This window comes from Amblyomma mixtum, chromosome 2 (assembly GCF_055824585.1).
Source record: "Amblyomma mixtum isolate Tamu chromosome 2, ASM5582458v1, whole genome shotgun sequence".
Classification (NCBI taxonomy): Eukaryota; Metazoa; Arthropoda; class Arachnida; order Ixodida; family Ixodidae; genus Amblyomma; species Amblyomma mixtum.
Window position 1 is genome coordinate 255,071,588 of NC_143013.1, and position 15,446 is coordinate 255,087,033.

Here is a 15,446-nt window from a genome sequence, read left to right on the forward strand (position 1 = left end):
CGAGCTACATGTGGAAAAGCCCACTTGCGGAACTTCGCCAGCAGTCCACTTTGCCTAACGGCGTCCGAATATGCCCGACGGAGAAGGATGCGAAAAGAATGCCTTTGTACGGTTTTCCCGACATTTAAAACTCGATCTTCGGATAATCTGCTTAGACACTGAGGTTCTGCCATGATCGGATTTATAAAAGTCGGCTCGGTATTATTCGATCGCTGCCGAATATTCGGAAATTTTCGAAGAAAATTTTTAAATACCAATTTCTCATGAACCGAATAACAAACATTCAATTCGCATTCTAAATTTCGAATATTCGCACACCCCTACATGCCAGAGTATTTCATGACAGCAGCAAGTCTATTTCCACAGAGTTCACAAATTGACCACACAAAAGCACTCGTGCTGAAGAAGCCCGCAATACTAAACTCTAGTCAATGCAAGAAAACCACGCATAGCTCCATGTTAATAACTGGAGTGTTATGAACAATATCCATGCAAGCGAAAATGCTGCGTTACCTATTCAGCAAGCTGACTGACAGGCAATACTGATAGAAGTTCACAAGTACATGTATGCATTCCCTTTGAAAAGGAAGAAGAAAACAAAACTGTTAATATTAACCTTATGAAGTGAACGTGCCAAGCAGCGATTAGCGTTTGTGTCACACACTACAGGTGGCAATGCCACCTCGGTTGTGTGAAGTATAATTATAGTGACAAAAATTCACAGGGACAGTTAATTACCTTATGTGATGACAATGCGATAGCATTAGAAGCTTTTGATACCTTCACCGAAAGTGACGTCATTTCCCTCCAACCAATGGGAATTATCTGGTCTGGAGACGTCACTTCCTTTCAGCCAATGGGCGGCTTTATGACCGACGCCACATTTTTTCCCGATGAGGCTTTTAACGCTATCGCATTAAAACATGAACTGCACCAAACCGCGCGGTTCACTGTGTCATAAAATTTATTCAAGCTGCTTGACTAGGTTTGTGATATCCTCAGTAATATGTGTAGGTGCAGTAGTGTGCAATAAATCGTTCGGAAACAGACAAACACAACATAGATAAAAAATAAAACTTAGCAAAACGACTTACATGCGATACCTCACTGCTTCGCTCCTACTCATGTTTGTGGTGGTGGTTTTCAGTGCAGTGTGGTGGGTCTAGATCGAGATAGTATATCTCGGTTACCTCTCCTCTACCTTCCTTCAGCAGGGGCCTGTTTCAAGTCTGCCTAGCGTACCTACAATGACAACAGGGAATCGAGGAAGAAAAAGATTCCAATTCCGGACGGCGCTACAACAGCGTGAATGGACGGGCGATAATTTCGACGACGGCGCATGTCGCAAAGCTGGTTATGCCGCTTAGCTTTCGTGCTAGCGGGTCAAGCCCACTTTCACTAATGCGCGGTCGTTTCGAGTCCGAGTGAAAAGTGGTTGCCCAGCAAGTCGTTGGCCTATGCTGTCGCCCGCTCTAGCAAACCGAAACGGTGACAGTAATATATGCTTCTCGTTCGCACAGGCATTACGTTGACTAGATGACTAAAACTGTGTAGATTTCTAGTGCTCCATAACAGCTATAGCTCAACACACACATCCGAGCTTGAAGATATGGTCACTCGCTAGAAAAAGTTAATGAAAGGAGTAGAGATCCCTTCACTTTTCGTTTTCAATGCTCTATTTCTGGCATAAGAGCTTAATTCAGACACATTTAAATTGCGTGGCCGGCGCACGTCTAGAACATCATGCCGTCTACGCATCACAGGCAGAAGACGTGCATACAAGCACAAAGCAAGCAAACAAAACAAAATAACGGTACTAAAAGCACGCCGTAAACTGGCATCAGTAAAAAAACATCTAAAAAATTAAATCGCGCGTTAAGATAACGCACTCGTGTATACGCACGCCACAAAAAGCGAAACGGATAGTTTAGGCACAAATTCCGCACGGAATCAAGCAAATCGAGCGATAAGATTACGATTGATGAGTTTCCGAAGATCCCGAGAGATGAGAGCACCAGGAACTCGTTCCATTAACTCATCCGACAAGTTGGCTTGTCATTACTTCCAAACGCGATCGAGAGCACATTTATCCGGCATCTAAACCCGGTGTGGATACTTCCCTGAGGCAATTTAACCGGATCGCTTGTTTAGCTTTTATATTTCCGCACGCCAGACTCTCGATACTGAATAAACGGGTTTGGTTTTTCATATTAGCTTTCAAAGCTCTGTTTTTATCGTTCCAACGCGTAGCAACAACCTTGCAAAAAGGCAATCGAACGTTTACACAACAAGAAAATGTAAACAACGCGAGCAATCAATGCCGCGAACAAGCAGCTTCGTACTGAGCAACCAACGTGAGGTCAACATATCTGCTTCATTCGACCACGCCTGCTGAGATGCAGGTAGACTCAGTAATGTTAGCGCGACTACCGCTCGCAATTTTGGCAAGTGATACGAGGGAAATCCGATAACAGCACGCTCCCAACTGCCGGAAGGTTCTGTAATACGATTCTGCCGCTTTCACGTTGAGCGCGCCAATGATTGAGCAAACAGATTGCGTGAAACCGAGTCACTGGTCGCTCGATGCAACGATACCTTTATCGCGCTGTCCTGATGCGATATCACCGAACGGACTTATCTCCCCGGCCGCGAATACGACGAAGCCGACGATGCTGCCGACCGCCGTCACCAGCTCAAGCCTTCCGTCATTCGCGATTCACGTACGAGCAGCGCGACGAGCATCACGTGATGTCAGTTAGCATAGCTCCCGTAAAGATGCTCAAAACATAAAGGTTTAAAAAATATTTTTGTCTAAAACAAAATTTTGCTAACTGCTGCATGAATGCATGGTTTATTTTAAATTATAAGTTTTTGAAGTTGTTACTTACAGCATATTATCATTAGCCTGTTAGCAACACGGTGCAAGTATGGCGGCTTGCGAGGCAATTTTTTTTCTTTCAGTTTCGGATTTTCGTCAACGTATTCAATGTAGCACTTAGCGTATAACCGGTGTAACTGTAAAGATGAGCACAATGCTGTATTCGCTTCACGATGCCCCCTTATCGGAGTGATAACGGACTCGATAACAGTACACCGAGGGGCAACCACTGTACGTAGTTGTAGATCGCGAAGCATTTCTTGCGGTCCGTTGCACGTCATCGTACAGATGCGTCGCCTTGAAACGCCACTGACGTTGATCTTGTAGCGCTGTCTTTGTGGCGCTTACTGTTTCTTTTTTTTTTCGCTGGTATTCACCTCCTGTGCGTGAAACAAGTGGCACACCTGACGATGTTTGCGAAACGCCTACATTTCTTTCCACGTTTATAATAAGCTTCGCGAGTAGGTATATTCAACGTGTTCACGTTTACGCCGTCCAATTTGCTGCCGTGCTTCGTGTGTTATTTTTCTGCGTAGAATGAATGGGACTGCAACATGTCATCAGGGTACGCTACGTAATTTTATGCAATTTTTCCTTTTTACCTCTAAACCTAGCACTTGCTGTGAAACGTTCTTTGTGCAAATTTAAAATCTGCAAATTCATTTGATCTCAGTGAAACTAAGCGAAATCTGCATTGCGTGCTTTTGTAAGAAATGTAATTGGGATACTTATGTGAACGTCAAAACCCACACGAATTGTTTTACTCTAAAATGAATTGATATGACATGCCACTTGTAAAAAGTACTAAGTAACAGCATACGCTTATTATAAACGTTTAGTGAAGTGTGGTTGTTGTACCAGGTCAGAATTAATGCATGAAAATGAATGTTTTACAACATGGCATTAGAAATAAAATTTGACACCAGATGTGAGGTATGGCCAGCACCTTTCTGTAACTATAATACATTCACCTACAACTATAACAGAATCAGAGTATATCCTACTATGTATTGAAGAACCCTCACTCTGCTAAACATGTTCTGTGCCATCAGCATTAGCTGACCCTTGCAGTGCCTTTGCATATATAAGTTAACAGGTTGAGCACTGTTGCATTGGCATGTACGTTCAATCGCGGTTGTTTTAAAACACGCCATGCCAACACTGGAACGTGTCATATTACAAAGAGAGCATCTGTCTGCTGAGCTTGAGCTAATACAAGCTGACCTTTTGCATGGACTCTGACTGATGCTCAGTGTCCTGATGAAGATCGCAACATGTGGCATCTTTGTGCAATAGCAAGTTGCGTTATACTGCTTGGTGGCAACAAAGGTTTGCCATAGGCTGCACAATACTCCTCCCACTGTTATCCAGGCTGATTTAATGGATGCATTCGTGCACTTTTGGTTAAGCCAATTAACGTCAGCTTAGCTGCTGTGCTTTAAATGGCACACTGTCTTTTGCCACCTAGCCGGAGTTAGCTCATCTTATTTCATGTTTGCATAGTTGTGTCATCTTTGCTCGATGTTTTTGTGACATTTTTTAATGTTGCCACTTAAAAGCGTGCCTTTTTTAGGGAGGGTAATCGTGTATACGTGAAAAGGAGAAAAGTGCTTGAGATAGCACTTTGTTGCCTGGTCTCTTTGCTTCCTGTCACACACCTTCTTTACTTCCGTTTGTGGTGCTGTCTCGACACTGGGCAGAATATTCCACCCAATTTTCTCACTGAACAAAAGTGAAGCTCTAGGATGGTAGTTGGGGAGGAATCCATGCTGACAAAAAAGAAAGTAAGCTGATACCATGCGGTCCATCGCCTTGAGAAATGTATCTGCAGAAAGGGACATCAGGAGCCACATTGGTCACTTCGCTGAATTTTAATTTCTTTGTCCCTACTTTTTATATTTAATTAGCGGGAGCTTATATATGTCGCTGTGCCTTCAAATAAATTTAATTGCAAGTTACTCTTTTGCATCTGACCTCCCGTTCCATCCTTTGTGTGGTCTCTGTTTTCCTTGTGAAATTCAGTACAAACCAACAAGCCAGTCTTAGTAGAAAAATCCTAGCCACAGGTTCCTAGAAAAACTTTCCTTTCCACATGCAGAGGAAGGCGACATGGTTGGTGACCAGGCCAGCCGGGTTGAGGATGACTGTGTGGTGAAGGGGTCTGTGTATGGCGACCACTTGAGCAGACATCACCGCGGCAGTGCAGGCCACAGGGAAGATGCCATGAGTGGCCTGCCATTTCATGGACCTTCGTCGCGGGAGGTTGAACTGGCCAGTGTGCCAGTCCTGGAAAGACGCAGTGGACTTTACAGTAGTGGAGCGCTGGTTGTGCTTGTCATCTGGTACTTCTTCAGCTTTACCACGCTGGTGCTGAACAAATGCATCCTCTCGTACCAGGCTGGGGACCCTGTGGTACTGGGTATGTAAGGCGTGCAGAGCTGCAAGGCTCCTTTTTTAGGTGATGGCTGATTTATCTGAGACGGTGTGCAAGCCAAGATTTGTGCCTGAAAGTCTCTAATATATTAATCTAGTCTAGGAACAGCTCCTGAGGGCTCTGTAAATATTTAGAGCAACCTTCAAGAGGCATTTATATAAACTGTATACCCGCTGAGGTAGCTCAGCAGCTTTGGCAATCAGCTGTTGAGCCCAGGTTCGCAGAATCGTATCCTGGTCGCGGTAGTCACGTTTCAATGGCGGTGAAATACAAATATGCTTGTGTGCTGTGCAATATCATTGTATGAAAGAACCTCAGTTGGTCGACACTGACTGAGAGCCCACCACTACGATGTCCCTCATGACCCACATGCAGCTTTGGGGATGTTAAACCCCACATACAGCATACCACGTTAGGCAGGCCATATCTAGAGTACCTTGACCATGCAATCAAAGTGTAGGACTCATGATGAAAATATTGAACTGGTGAAAAAACTAGTAGCAAAATGAGAAGTACATGACTCAAAACAGGCAATTCCTGTCTGCTACTCTCATGTTGTGCCTATTTGAAATAAAAATCTGCAAACACTTAAAAAAATCACCTTGTATACTTGCTAGAATTAAAAATAAAGGATACCTTTCACATCAATCCTTGAAAATGCATAGAATATTGAAGCAGTCTCAAACTGCTTGTGCTACTTGCTGTCTTCATAACTACCTGCCTGCCTACCTAACCTAACTATAACTGCTTGCTTTTCCACTGTTGTTAGCTTCTCGCTGGATTTTGTAGAGTGCTTCACTGTGGACTTGCAAACTCTTTCAGGTGCAATTCAGATGCTGTGCTGCTTCATCTGTGGCTACGTCCAGATGCAGATGACGGCGAGGCGAAAACTGTCGCAAGAGAACTCTCCCAAGATGCGTAATGTCATCCTCGTCGGGTCACTTAGGTAAGGATACAGTGTTTAGCTGCACAGAACGTCTGGGAGAATGTCTTATTGCTTGGCTATAGCTGAACGAAATTACCTAAATGATGCTTAGGAACATTTCACCGTTCTTTATTTTTCTAGATACTGCCAGGAATTAGTTCCATAAAAGGCTGTGTAACCATTCTTAACAATTTGTTCTTCACATTGTAAAAGCATGTTCCTGTTGTAGAAATTTCTAAATATTTGCTCCAGTTGATGTAGTATGTCTGATACTGCTATTGCTCTAAAATCGGGTGGCTTCATTTATAACAAGTAATGGAATATTATTCTGTTCACTTAGGCTGCCTAATGCCACAGTGTTCATGCTCAAGAAATAACCATTAGAGAAACTGCATGAGGGATTCCTTTGCTGTCGAAATGTAAAACATTATTCAAATTGTTTGGTTGAGGCGGTTGAATTCATGATATTGTAAATTTCATAAGCTGATGAGCACAAGAAAAAGGACCGGGGAACTAGAAGGGCCTTTTGGCGCACATTGGAATATGGATTATGGCTTTTCTCTTTTGCATCACACAGGCATAATGTCTGGCTTCGATTTCTGGGCAAAGCATGCTCACGGTGCCAGCTTGTTCTTTTGCTGTGATGGTTTTAGTCTCTCCAAGCACTTTTGCAATAGCTGCTGAATTGACTGGAATGTATATTGAAGCCGTATAACCAGGATATTATTAACACCAGCTGTGATTGTTACTAATGCTACTGATGAAGGTTATATATATTTTTCCTTTTTTATATGAGCACGGTTTTTGTGCGGTAATGAGGAGCTTGCTTGAAAATTTTTAAACCCTTGTCTGTGACATCATTGTCATGTAACATTTTGTGGCCGCAACAGACTTTTGCTCTGGGAAGGCATTCTGGAAAGGCATTTTGCAAGTTTTCCGAGTTTAAGAATGAGCTTGGAAACTGCGGAAATAAGTATCGAAAAATGTTTTCTGACTTAAAGGAGTGCGGACGCCAAATTTATGGTTGCATGTTTTCTTTCTTTGAATGGTGCATAAGTCATTAGTATCCACATATCAGCACATCGAATTTGTTTGCCCAGTAAATTATTTATAATTGAATTCCTCCTGTCGTGTTGAATGCTGGCTGTACTAACATCTAACCTGACTTAGGTTGCTTGTGGCATGAAATAACTGTGATATTCTAGCTGCTTTCTCATTCATTCCCAATCTAGCCCTCGAGGGTGACTGACGTAAAAGTTGGAGAAATTATGCCGTGGTTTTTTTATACATCACCTGACCTGAAATCGAATGTGACATCATAACTGCTCGTCTGTCGAAACCAAAACTGAAACAAGAGGAGAGAAGAAATTAAGTTATAAATCATTTACCGGGCTAAGAAAATTTCATGTGGCACTTTTTTTTGCTAATGTCTTTCACACCAGTACAAACAGTGAACTTGCAACGAAAGTTTTATTTCTTGTCCACGAGATGCGATCCACGCATAACTGTTTTGTTCCCACATGTGCTGCAGATGAGTGATCTGTACTGTCTGTAATGTGCGTTGCAGGTTTAGCACAGTGTTCCTAGGCTTGGTGGCCCTGTGGTACGTGCCAGTGTCGTTCGCCGAGACGGTGAAGAGCTCGGCGCCAGTGTTCACGGTGGTGATCTCGCGTCTGGTGCTGGGCGAGACGACCACCTGGCTAATCAACATGAGCCTCTTCCCTGTGATGGGAGGTCTAGCACTGTGCAGCGCTAATGAGCTCAGCTTCAACCTCCCGGGCTTCATTGCCTCGCTTTCCACAAACCTATCGGAATGGTGAGCACCGTTGCTTTCTCGCCGGTGTTGCTTTCCTTGACCAGATGCAGTAAGATAGGCGAACTTTGCACTCTTCTGGCTTACTTGCACTGGACTTTTGTTATGTTTGTTTCTAGGTTTATCTTTGGTTGGTTTATGGGGTTTAACGTCCCAAAGCGACTAAGGCTATGAGAGACGCCGTAGTGGAGGGCTCCGGAAATTTCGACCACCTGGGGTTCTTTAACGTGCACTGACATCGCACAGTACACGGGCCTCTAGAATTTCTCCTCCAAAGAAATTCAACCGCCGCGGCCGGGATCGAACCCGCGTCTTTCGGGTCAGCAGCCGAGCACCATAACCACTGAGCCACCGCGGCGGCTAGGTTTATCTTTGTTTTTCATGTTTTTTTTTTACTTCATATTGTGTTCGTTTGCGCACCTTTCATGTCGTGTGCATTTTCCTGCCGTCACAGGAATAAATTCCAAGCGTTCACCCTATATCTTTCTTCACTGTCTTTTCATTTTGTTTGTTATTAGCATATTTACTTGAAGGTCTATGTGGACGAATACAAGGATTTGATAACTAGTGCTAAACTTCCAAAGGTCTGTTAAGAGATCTCGTAAATCATATTGCCAGCAGCAGCAGAGCGAGTCATGTTCTGCAGCTGTAGAAATGATGAAAGAATAGAGAAGCTTTCTGTTCGTTGTCTTTTCACAGTTGCTTCTCCTTCACGTGCTGTCCTTTCCAAGCCAGATATATTCAGCATTCTCAGAGCATTGGAGTGGGATGATAAGTCAAGCCATGTTTTTGTCAGCAGTAAAAAAAAAGTTACATAGGAGTTCCATGTATTGGAAGTGATTTACCCTTATCCGAGTGACTTAGCTTCATTTTAGCAAAGCAGTCTGAAGTTTTGCTTGCTGAGGTGCTGGCTTGTTTTCTGATACTGATCAGTTATCTGGAATGGTTTGTTTCCAATGACATGGTGCGAATGAGCATAGGCCGAAATTTCTGGAGGCCTTCACTATGGCGTCCCTCATGGCCTGGGTCACTTTGGAACGTTAAACTCCCATAAACTATAAACTGTACGCACCTTTGGATGAAAGCACATGCTTAGAATTAGAAGCAGGCCAAGGCTTCCTCAGTCAAGCTGATCTGTTAGCTTGTCCACAATAAATGTTCTCTTTCTGAGCATACTTGTTGGCACTGGTGCAGTGTGTTGTGCAGCCATTACTTTTACTTGATGACACTCTGACGTCAGCCTGCTTGTAAAAGTTTTCTTGAAGCCTTATAGGAGTGGCCTCTGAGCTGGCATTTTAGATTAAGCTAATGGAGCATGTTTAGCTGCATGCATAAGGACTGTTTGCAGATGTCGCAAGCTGCTTCCTCAGAACATGACAACAAGAGCCATATTTGTTGACATCCCATTGCAGGAAAGTGTCAAAAAAAAGAAAAGAGCCTGCTTATGTAGCATGTTTGGTTCACTTGTTTGTGCTCATGCATCTTGCATGTCCTAAATGGGCCCGATTGGTTAATTACGTTCTTGTGCAATCAGTTTTCAGAATGTATTCTCCAAGCGCCTGCTCGCTGATGAAAAGTTCAAGCTCCTGTGAGTCGTGCTTTCCGCTTTCCTAGACATTCCTGTCTGCTTCACATACTCACCAGTTCATTTTTGTACAAACTCGGAGAATGTGCAGCTGACACCTTGCCCTGTAGTGTAATGGCTGACTTTCAACATTGAAGGCTTTCTTCCAGGGTTGTTGATCTGCTACATAATAGGTATCTCAGGAGCTTATGCTAAGGCAGGCTTTCTGTTTTAGTTTAACCACAAGAGAAAACCTAACCTTACCAAACCAACCAAAACCACGGTCGTGGTTTTGAGCCAGATTACTTTGCAAAGTCGGGTCACCTTTGCAAACTTTTTGCTGTTATGAATGCATGCAATCTAGAATTGGAGAACAGCCCATCACAATGGGATGAGGGCTGTGTTTACAGTGCACAGGTGGGGATGCTTAACTTGCAGCATTACACGTTTGTTTGCTCTTGCACTTTTCACTGTGACGTTACTACGTTTTGCAACCAGTTTTCTCACCTTGTGGGGTTGTCTGCAGACCCGTGGAGCTCCAGTGTTACACCAGCTTGAGCTCGGTGTTCATCTTGGTGCCCACCATGCTGGCTTTGGTGGACTTCTCCAAGGTGTGGGAGACCTCCTCGTGGACCACAGTGGGCACACTGGTGCTCGGAGGCCTCTCCTTCCACTGCCAGAGCTTCACCGAGTACATCCTGCTGGGCTACATCTCACCTGTCACCCACAGGTTGGTCAGGCTTTGGCTTGAACTTGACATATGGCCATTGGCTTTCAGTCAGTTGGCTCAGCAAAGCTTTTGCTGTTCTCGCCACCATCATCATCATCATCAGCAGCATCTACTGAATTATTTCCACTGCAGGAGAGGCTCTTCTATTGCTCATCAAAACCTCTTTCTCATGCCAGCTGCAGCCAACTCATTTCAAATAACTTCTAATCTCATCTCCTAACCTGGCTTTGGCTACCCCTGGCTGCGTTTTTATTTCCTTGAATACACTCTGTTAGTAACCCCCAAAAGACCATCGGTGATCTGTTCACTGCATTGCATGTCCTGCCTGGGTTTGTGTAATCTTGAAAACAAGTAACTAGTTAAATTGTCTCGACATCATGCATTCTATAATGGCAGAACAGCTCATGACCTTGTGATACGCATTCTGTTTCGGGTGCGCATTTGTGGATGCTACTACCATGGTGGTGTTGATAATGATATATGATGTACGATAATATGCTTGTTACGGATTGTTGCTGTTTCGAGAGTTTAACTGCAAACTTGTTGACTGTGGCAGCATGGTTGGTTTTGGCACTGTAATGTTCAAACGCTGTCACTGCACAAGTGGTTTGTATAACTGCTGGTGGGTCAGCTGGCAAGTATGTGCATACGGCAGAGTCCCGTTAAGACGAACTCAGTTAGGACGAATTCTCGGATAAGATGAACAATATGAGACCATTTAGTTGGTTTCCCATAGGATTCCATGTAAAAAAAATCCGCTTAAGACGAACCGTTTTGCGTGTGCTTCGGTTAAGACAAATTTTTAGCAGCGACCGCAGACCACGTGTCGACCCCGCGTAATGGTGGCCACTGAGCCTCCATGCGGCATTGTCAAGGATAAAAAAAAAAAATAAATCGCAGGAAAGTACACCCCCGCAAGATGGCTTTTGCGCACCTTCATGCAGAACTGTGGGGAAGCTGTTTTGAGGGAGCGCGCTTTCTTAGAGGGAAGCCTTCTTCTCAATGCTGAAAGGGTAGGGCACCATTGCGCCTGCACTGTGCAGAGATCTGACATGGCCAGATCTTGCCATCGCGTGTGCATCACATGCCGTGCGTTGTCTCCCGCAGACCAAAAGGCATGCATGCACAAATTGCAACCGCATGTTGCCTTTGGGCTGAAAAACTGCTGGGCCGCATTGTCAAGTGACGCGGCATCGCAACATGGCAGTTTTGTTCCTGGAAGTTGACAGAACTTGCTAATATCACACTTTATGCTGCTGCACATCATGCTCAAGTCACTGCACACTGTGCCTATTACAGCGCATTCATAATTCTGAGCTTAAAATTCCATTTACCCTTTCCCAAGCTTTGCTTGATGCATCCTTTTATGGTTCGTCCTTGGATTGGTGCACTTCATTATGTTATTGGAATGTGAGCATGCTTTATTCATTGTCTGTTGAAAGACTTTGAAAGAAAGGTGCCCGAAGTTCAGTTGGTAATGTTCTGGCAGTGTAATTTGAAAAGACTTCGCAACATTTCTTAGCCTTAGCGAACCCACGTAAACATGCGAGATAAGCTAAAGGAAGAAGTGCGACTTTTCATCCCTCAGATTAGTCCATTAACTACTATTGTTTGTTTCATTCTGAGCGCTTGAAATTATCTAGTTAACAAAATTTGATTATCTTTATGTGTAGTTAGCAAAATCTGATTCAGCAAATGGCTGATGCCATTTGCTGAAAGCATAGAATAATTTGCACTATGCCCATTAGGTGTAAGGTTAGTTGATGCATACAATACAAACTAATACTATAGAGAATCCGGTGTTGATCATGGAAGATTTCAAAGAGGCAGCTGGCACCTTGCTTTCTTAACTGAGAAAAAAAAGAAGGAACTCTTAAAGGGGAAAAATGTGTGCACAACTTTGCTGTGTAATGCCTTTCTTTGATTCATTGCATTTGTTGTGTATAGATTCACAGCTTAAAAATAGTGATTTCTTGATTTCTTGATCTTAGTTTCCTCCTTTCAGCATTTCTGATCTGGTACTGGCTCTAATTAATTAAAAAAAAAGGGGGGCAGACAAGAACAGTGTCCTATTGCAGCTCAAAATAGCACCCTGCTTGTCCCCTTGAGTTTCAGAAGATATAAAGATCAAGAACTGAGGACCCACACAAATGTGTTATTGAATGTAATTCTCCTCCCTAGCACCTAGGAAGTGACGGCAGTAGTAGTTTTACCTTTTGCAGTTATGTTTAACAGAACTATGTACTACTGCTTCTAGATATATCGCTGGAGCTACAAACTCGAATTTATCAGTTTGCTTATTCACTTGTTTGCCCACCTTTGCCTTCCAGTGTTGCAAACACGGTCAAGCGAGCCCTCATGATCTGGCTGTCCGTCTTGGTGTTTGGCAACCAGGTCACATTCCTCAGTGGGCTAGGAACGCTCATTGTCATCGCGGGCGTGTTCCTCTACAACCACGCGCGCAACGTTGCTGCCAGCTTGTACCAGTACGATGTGACACTTGGCACAGTCAAGGTCACCGACCATGACGTCTGATGAGTCTGTGGTTTTACAAACAAAAGGCTTGCTGCATTCTGTCTAGAGATGTTTTAGAATCCCTTGGAAGCAGATTGAGCGCACTATCACCAGCAGGTCTTAGTAGGAATTGTGATGAGTCTGTTCGTTGCATTTGACCCAGCCTGTGTCTAGTGCTTTATACCTGTTCCTTTTCTGTCACACTTGCAGTGCAAGCTAGGGATAGTGTAGAGCATTTCCAAGGTAGAAGGAACTAGCAGTTGTATCTTTTCCTTACGTATCAGTACGTAGTTCAGGCTGCTTTAATACGAGCAGGTATGTGGGACAGCTGTTACCAAAGTATGGATGGCCGAGATAGAATCATTACATTTCAAAATGGGAAAGAGGGCTCTGCCTTGGGAATAGCTATTCTGACACTGACGCTGTGTTTTTCTTTGTGCGAATCTTTAGAAAATGTCACGTACAAAACTTGTTGCCTGTAGCCGGATTTTGACTTCTGTGAACACAAAGCTTCCTAGGCGACTTCAACATTATAGCTGGCTGTTGTGAAGTTCCGGTATATACTGTAGTATGTCACTCTGAAAATGGAATGCACAGGCAGGCATGATAGGGCAGAATTTTTTTTTAAACGTGTAATGAATTCAGCAATCTTCATACGCCCAAATGAAGTAGTGCACACTGCATAACTTTATTTATGGCTTTTGGAAATTTGTGATGACGTGTGTATATATAACGTATGACGAAGCTTTGTCTTTGTCTGAATTAAATCTTTCTGTACATTATCATTCCTTATTTAAAACATTTCAATTTTGCCTTCTTCAAATTTCTTGCTGTACAGACACAGTTTCCAGAGTGACACTATGTTTTCGCTGGCCTTATAAGCGAGTTTGATTGTTAAAAGAGGTAACCAGTGTTTTTGCTTTCGAACTGAGCTGTTGGCTGGCGTTTTGTTCATCTTTGTTGTTATGATTAGTATTGTGATTTTTTGAGCTCCGGATGTTATACTGAATATGCATATGTGTTTGCTTTCATCTAAGAATCTTTTGCTTATTTTATTTACTCTCCTTCTCTTGTGATGCCTGTATTCTAGTTTTTCTGATTGGCTTCATTCGCATTTTGTGGGGTTTTCTAGCCATTCAGCACTATTGCAAAACATCGATTAGGAAAATAGCAAAAACACTGTGCCCACACATGCTTTATTTTGCTTGTGGGTGTGTGTTCAGTTTGCTTTTTTCAGGATTTTTTTTTACTTTTCAGGTGCCTCTCACTATTTATGTTCAGAATAAAATAAAAAAAATTGCCTCAACAGTTTATGCAAGCCTCAAGAATGCCAACTGATTTTACAGTGTGGAACATCGGTTGTTACAGGCATGTACAAATGGTTTAAAATTTTAACTTTAAATTTTAAATTTTAAATTTTAACACCACGATCTGTCACATCACGTATGCACTGGAGGGATGGTGGGATTACTACATTTGAGATCCCAGGTATATCGAAACTCGAAGGGGATCGGGGAAACAGTTCGATATATCTGCATTTCAAAATATAAAACATGGTAGTAGATGCGCCTTTCTGTAACCTAGAGGCATGAATACGGTGCACCCATGCTAGCATTGTGATCTGCCATTTGCCGCTGCGCAATTTTCTATATGCGCGTGTGTGCAGAGAAAGGAGGTTTGCAGGGAGGATGCATTTTTTTTGGTCATCTAGGTAGGCTTCCCTGCACACCAGTGGTGTCACGTGGAAAATGCGCACGCCAGACCGAAGGCTGCCCACAATCACAACCTACGTTCTCTTCGTCGTGCTGTTTTACAATGTTCTCTTGTGCCCAGCACTGTCAGCAGGTGTTTAAGGCTGAGTCCATGCGTGAAAAGTGACCGCGAGAGCGCCATTAGGAGGAGCGCCACTTCAAGAACACGACACGCCATTCGATGTATCGGTTAACATGAGTTCGATAAGTGCGAATGGTAGTGCTATACTTTTGCTTGGATTTTCGAGGGGATGTTCTGACTGTTCAATATAAATAACAGTTCAATATTTTCATGTGCTTTGTGTCACTAAGTGTAGGAGAAGAAAAGTGTCGAGGAAGAAGCCTGTGGTGCCATTGAAGGCCATAGGGATCCGTGTTGGGCTGCTCCACGACCTCTACCACAAGTATTACATACGGAGAATGTAGTGGGGAGTTTATTTACAATGTTCTCCGACGGCGACGGAGAGCTTGGTACGGCGAGGCCGACCAGTTTCTTCTTTCTCTACCCTCTTTTTTCTATCCTTCGGCGGTGACACAAAGCACGTGACAGCTTATTCAAGTACGCTATATCCAGGATCGACTGCAATTTTTATTTTTTTTTAAAGTGCATTAAAGCCCAGAATAAAATGCCAAGCAAATATGGCTCTGTTTTGAGAAATACGGTTAACTGAATTTGCCAGTTTACATAGAACAGCGTCCTCAGTTGCGATAGAAGAGTGCTACATTTGTCTTAAAGAAATTACTGCTAGCTGTAGCACCCACCCAGAAAAACTGCAAGCTTGCTATGTACATAGTGGTGTATGTAGTGTTTGAAAGTAATGAAGGATTCTATTTTAA

At 43.3% G+C, this 15,446-nt stretch overlaps 2 protein-coding genes across 3 annotated transcripts in view; one reads left to right on the forward strand and one right to left on the reverse strand.

Moving 5' to 3' along the window:
• LOC149363601 (putative N-acetylated-alpha-linked acidic dipeptidase) overlaps window positions 1–2,721 on the reverse strand; it is a 28,681-nt gene extending 25,960 nt beyond the window's left edge. Inside the window, exons 1-2 of the mRNA XM_089573589.1 lie at window positions 2,596–2,721; window positions 1,095–1,242 (exon numbers count right to left, since the gene is read on the reverse strand). Coding sequence (XP_089429715.1) covers window positions 1,095–1,126 — 32 coding nt within the window. The 5' untranslated portion in view covers window positions 1,127–1,242; window positions 2,596–2,721. The remainder of the gene's footprint in view (window positions 1–1,094; window positions 1,243–2,595) is intronic.
• A 200-nt stretch (window positions 2,722–2,921) lies between these two features.
• LOC149363602 (solute carrier family 35 member E2A-like) lies at window positions 2,922–15,247 on the forward strand. 2 transcript variants are annotated; one of them, XM_089573590.1, is made up of 7 exons: window positions 2,922–3,443; window positions 4,977–5,297; window positions 6,135–6,258; window positions 7,805–8,053; window positions 9,585–9,638; window positions 10,141–10,344; window positions 12,675–15,247. In XM_089573590.1, the coding sequence occupies exons 1-7, from the start codon at window positions 3,416–3,418 to the stop codon at window positions 12,877–12,879; spliced, it is 1,185 nt and encodes a 394-aa protein (XP_089429716.1). In that variant the 5' UTR covers window positions 2,922–3,415; the 3' UTR covers window positions 12,880–15,247. The 2 variants fall into 2 exon arrangements, with proteins under 2 accessions (XP_089429716.1, XP_089429717.1); XM_089573591.1 differs by having other exon boundaries at window positions 2,922–3,109.
• The last annotated feature ends 199 nt before the right edge of the window (window positions 15,248–15,446 follow it).

Bases quoted from the DNA above. Each gene is read 5' to 3' on its own strand.
- LOC149363602 (XM_089573590.1), top strand. From the start codon at position 3,416: ATGAATGGGACTGCAACATGTCATCAGG. The intron at 5,298-6,134 runs GTATGTAAGGCG...AAACTCTTTCAG, and splicing joins TGGGGACCCTGTGGTACTGG to GTGCAATTCAGATGCTGTGC. The intron at 9,639-10,140 runs GTGAGTCGTGCT...GGTTGTCTGCAG, and splicing joins GATGAAAAGTTCAAGCTCCT to ACCCGTGGAGCTCCAGTGTT.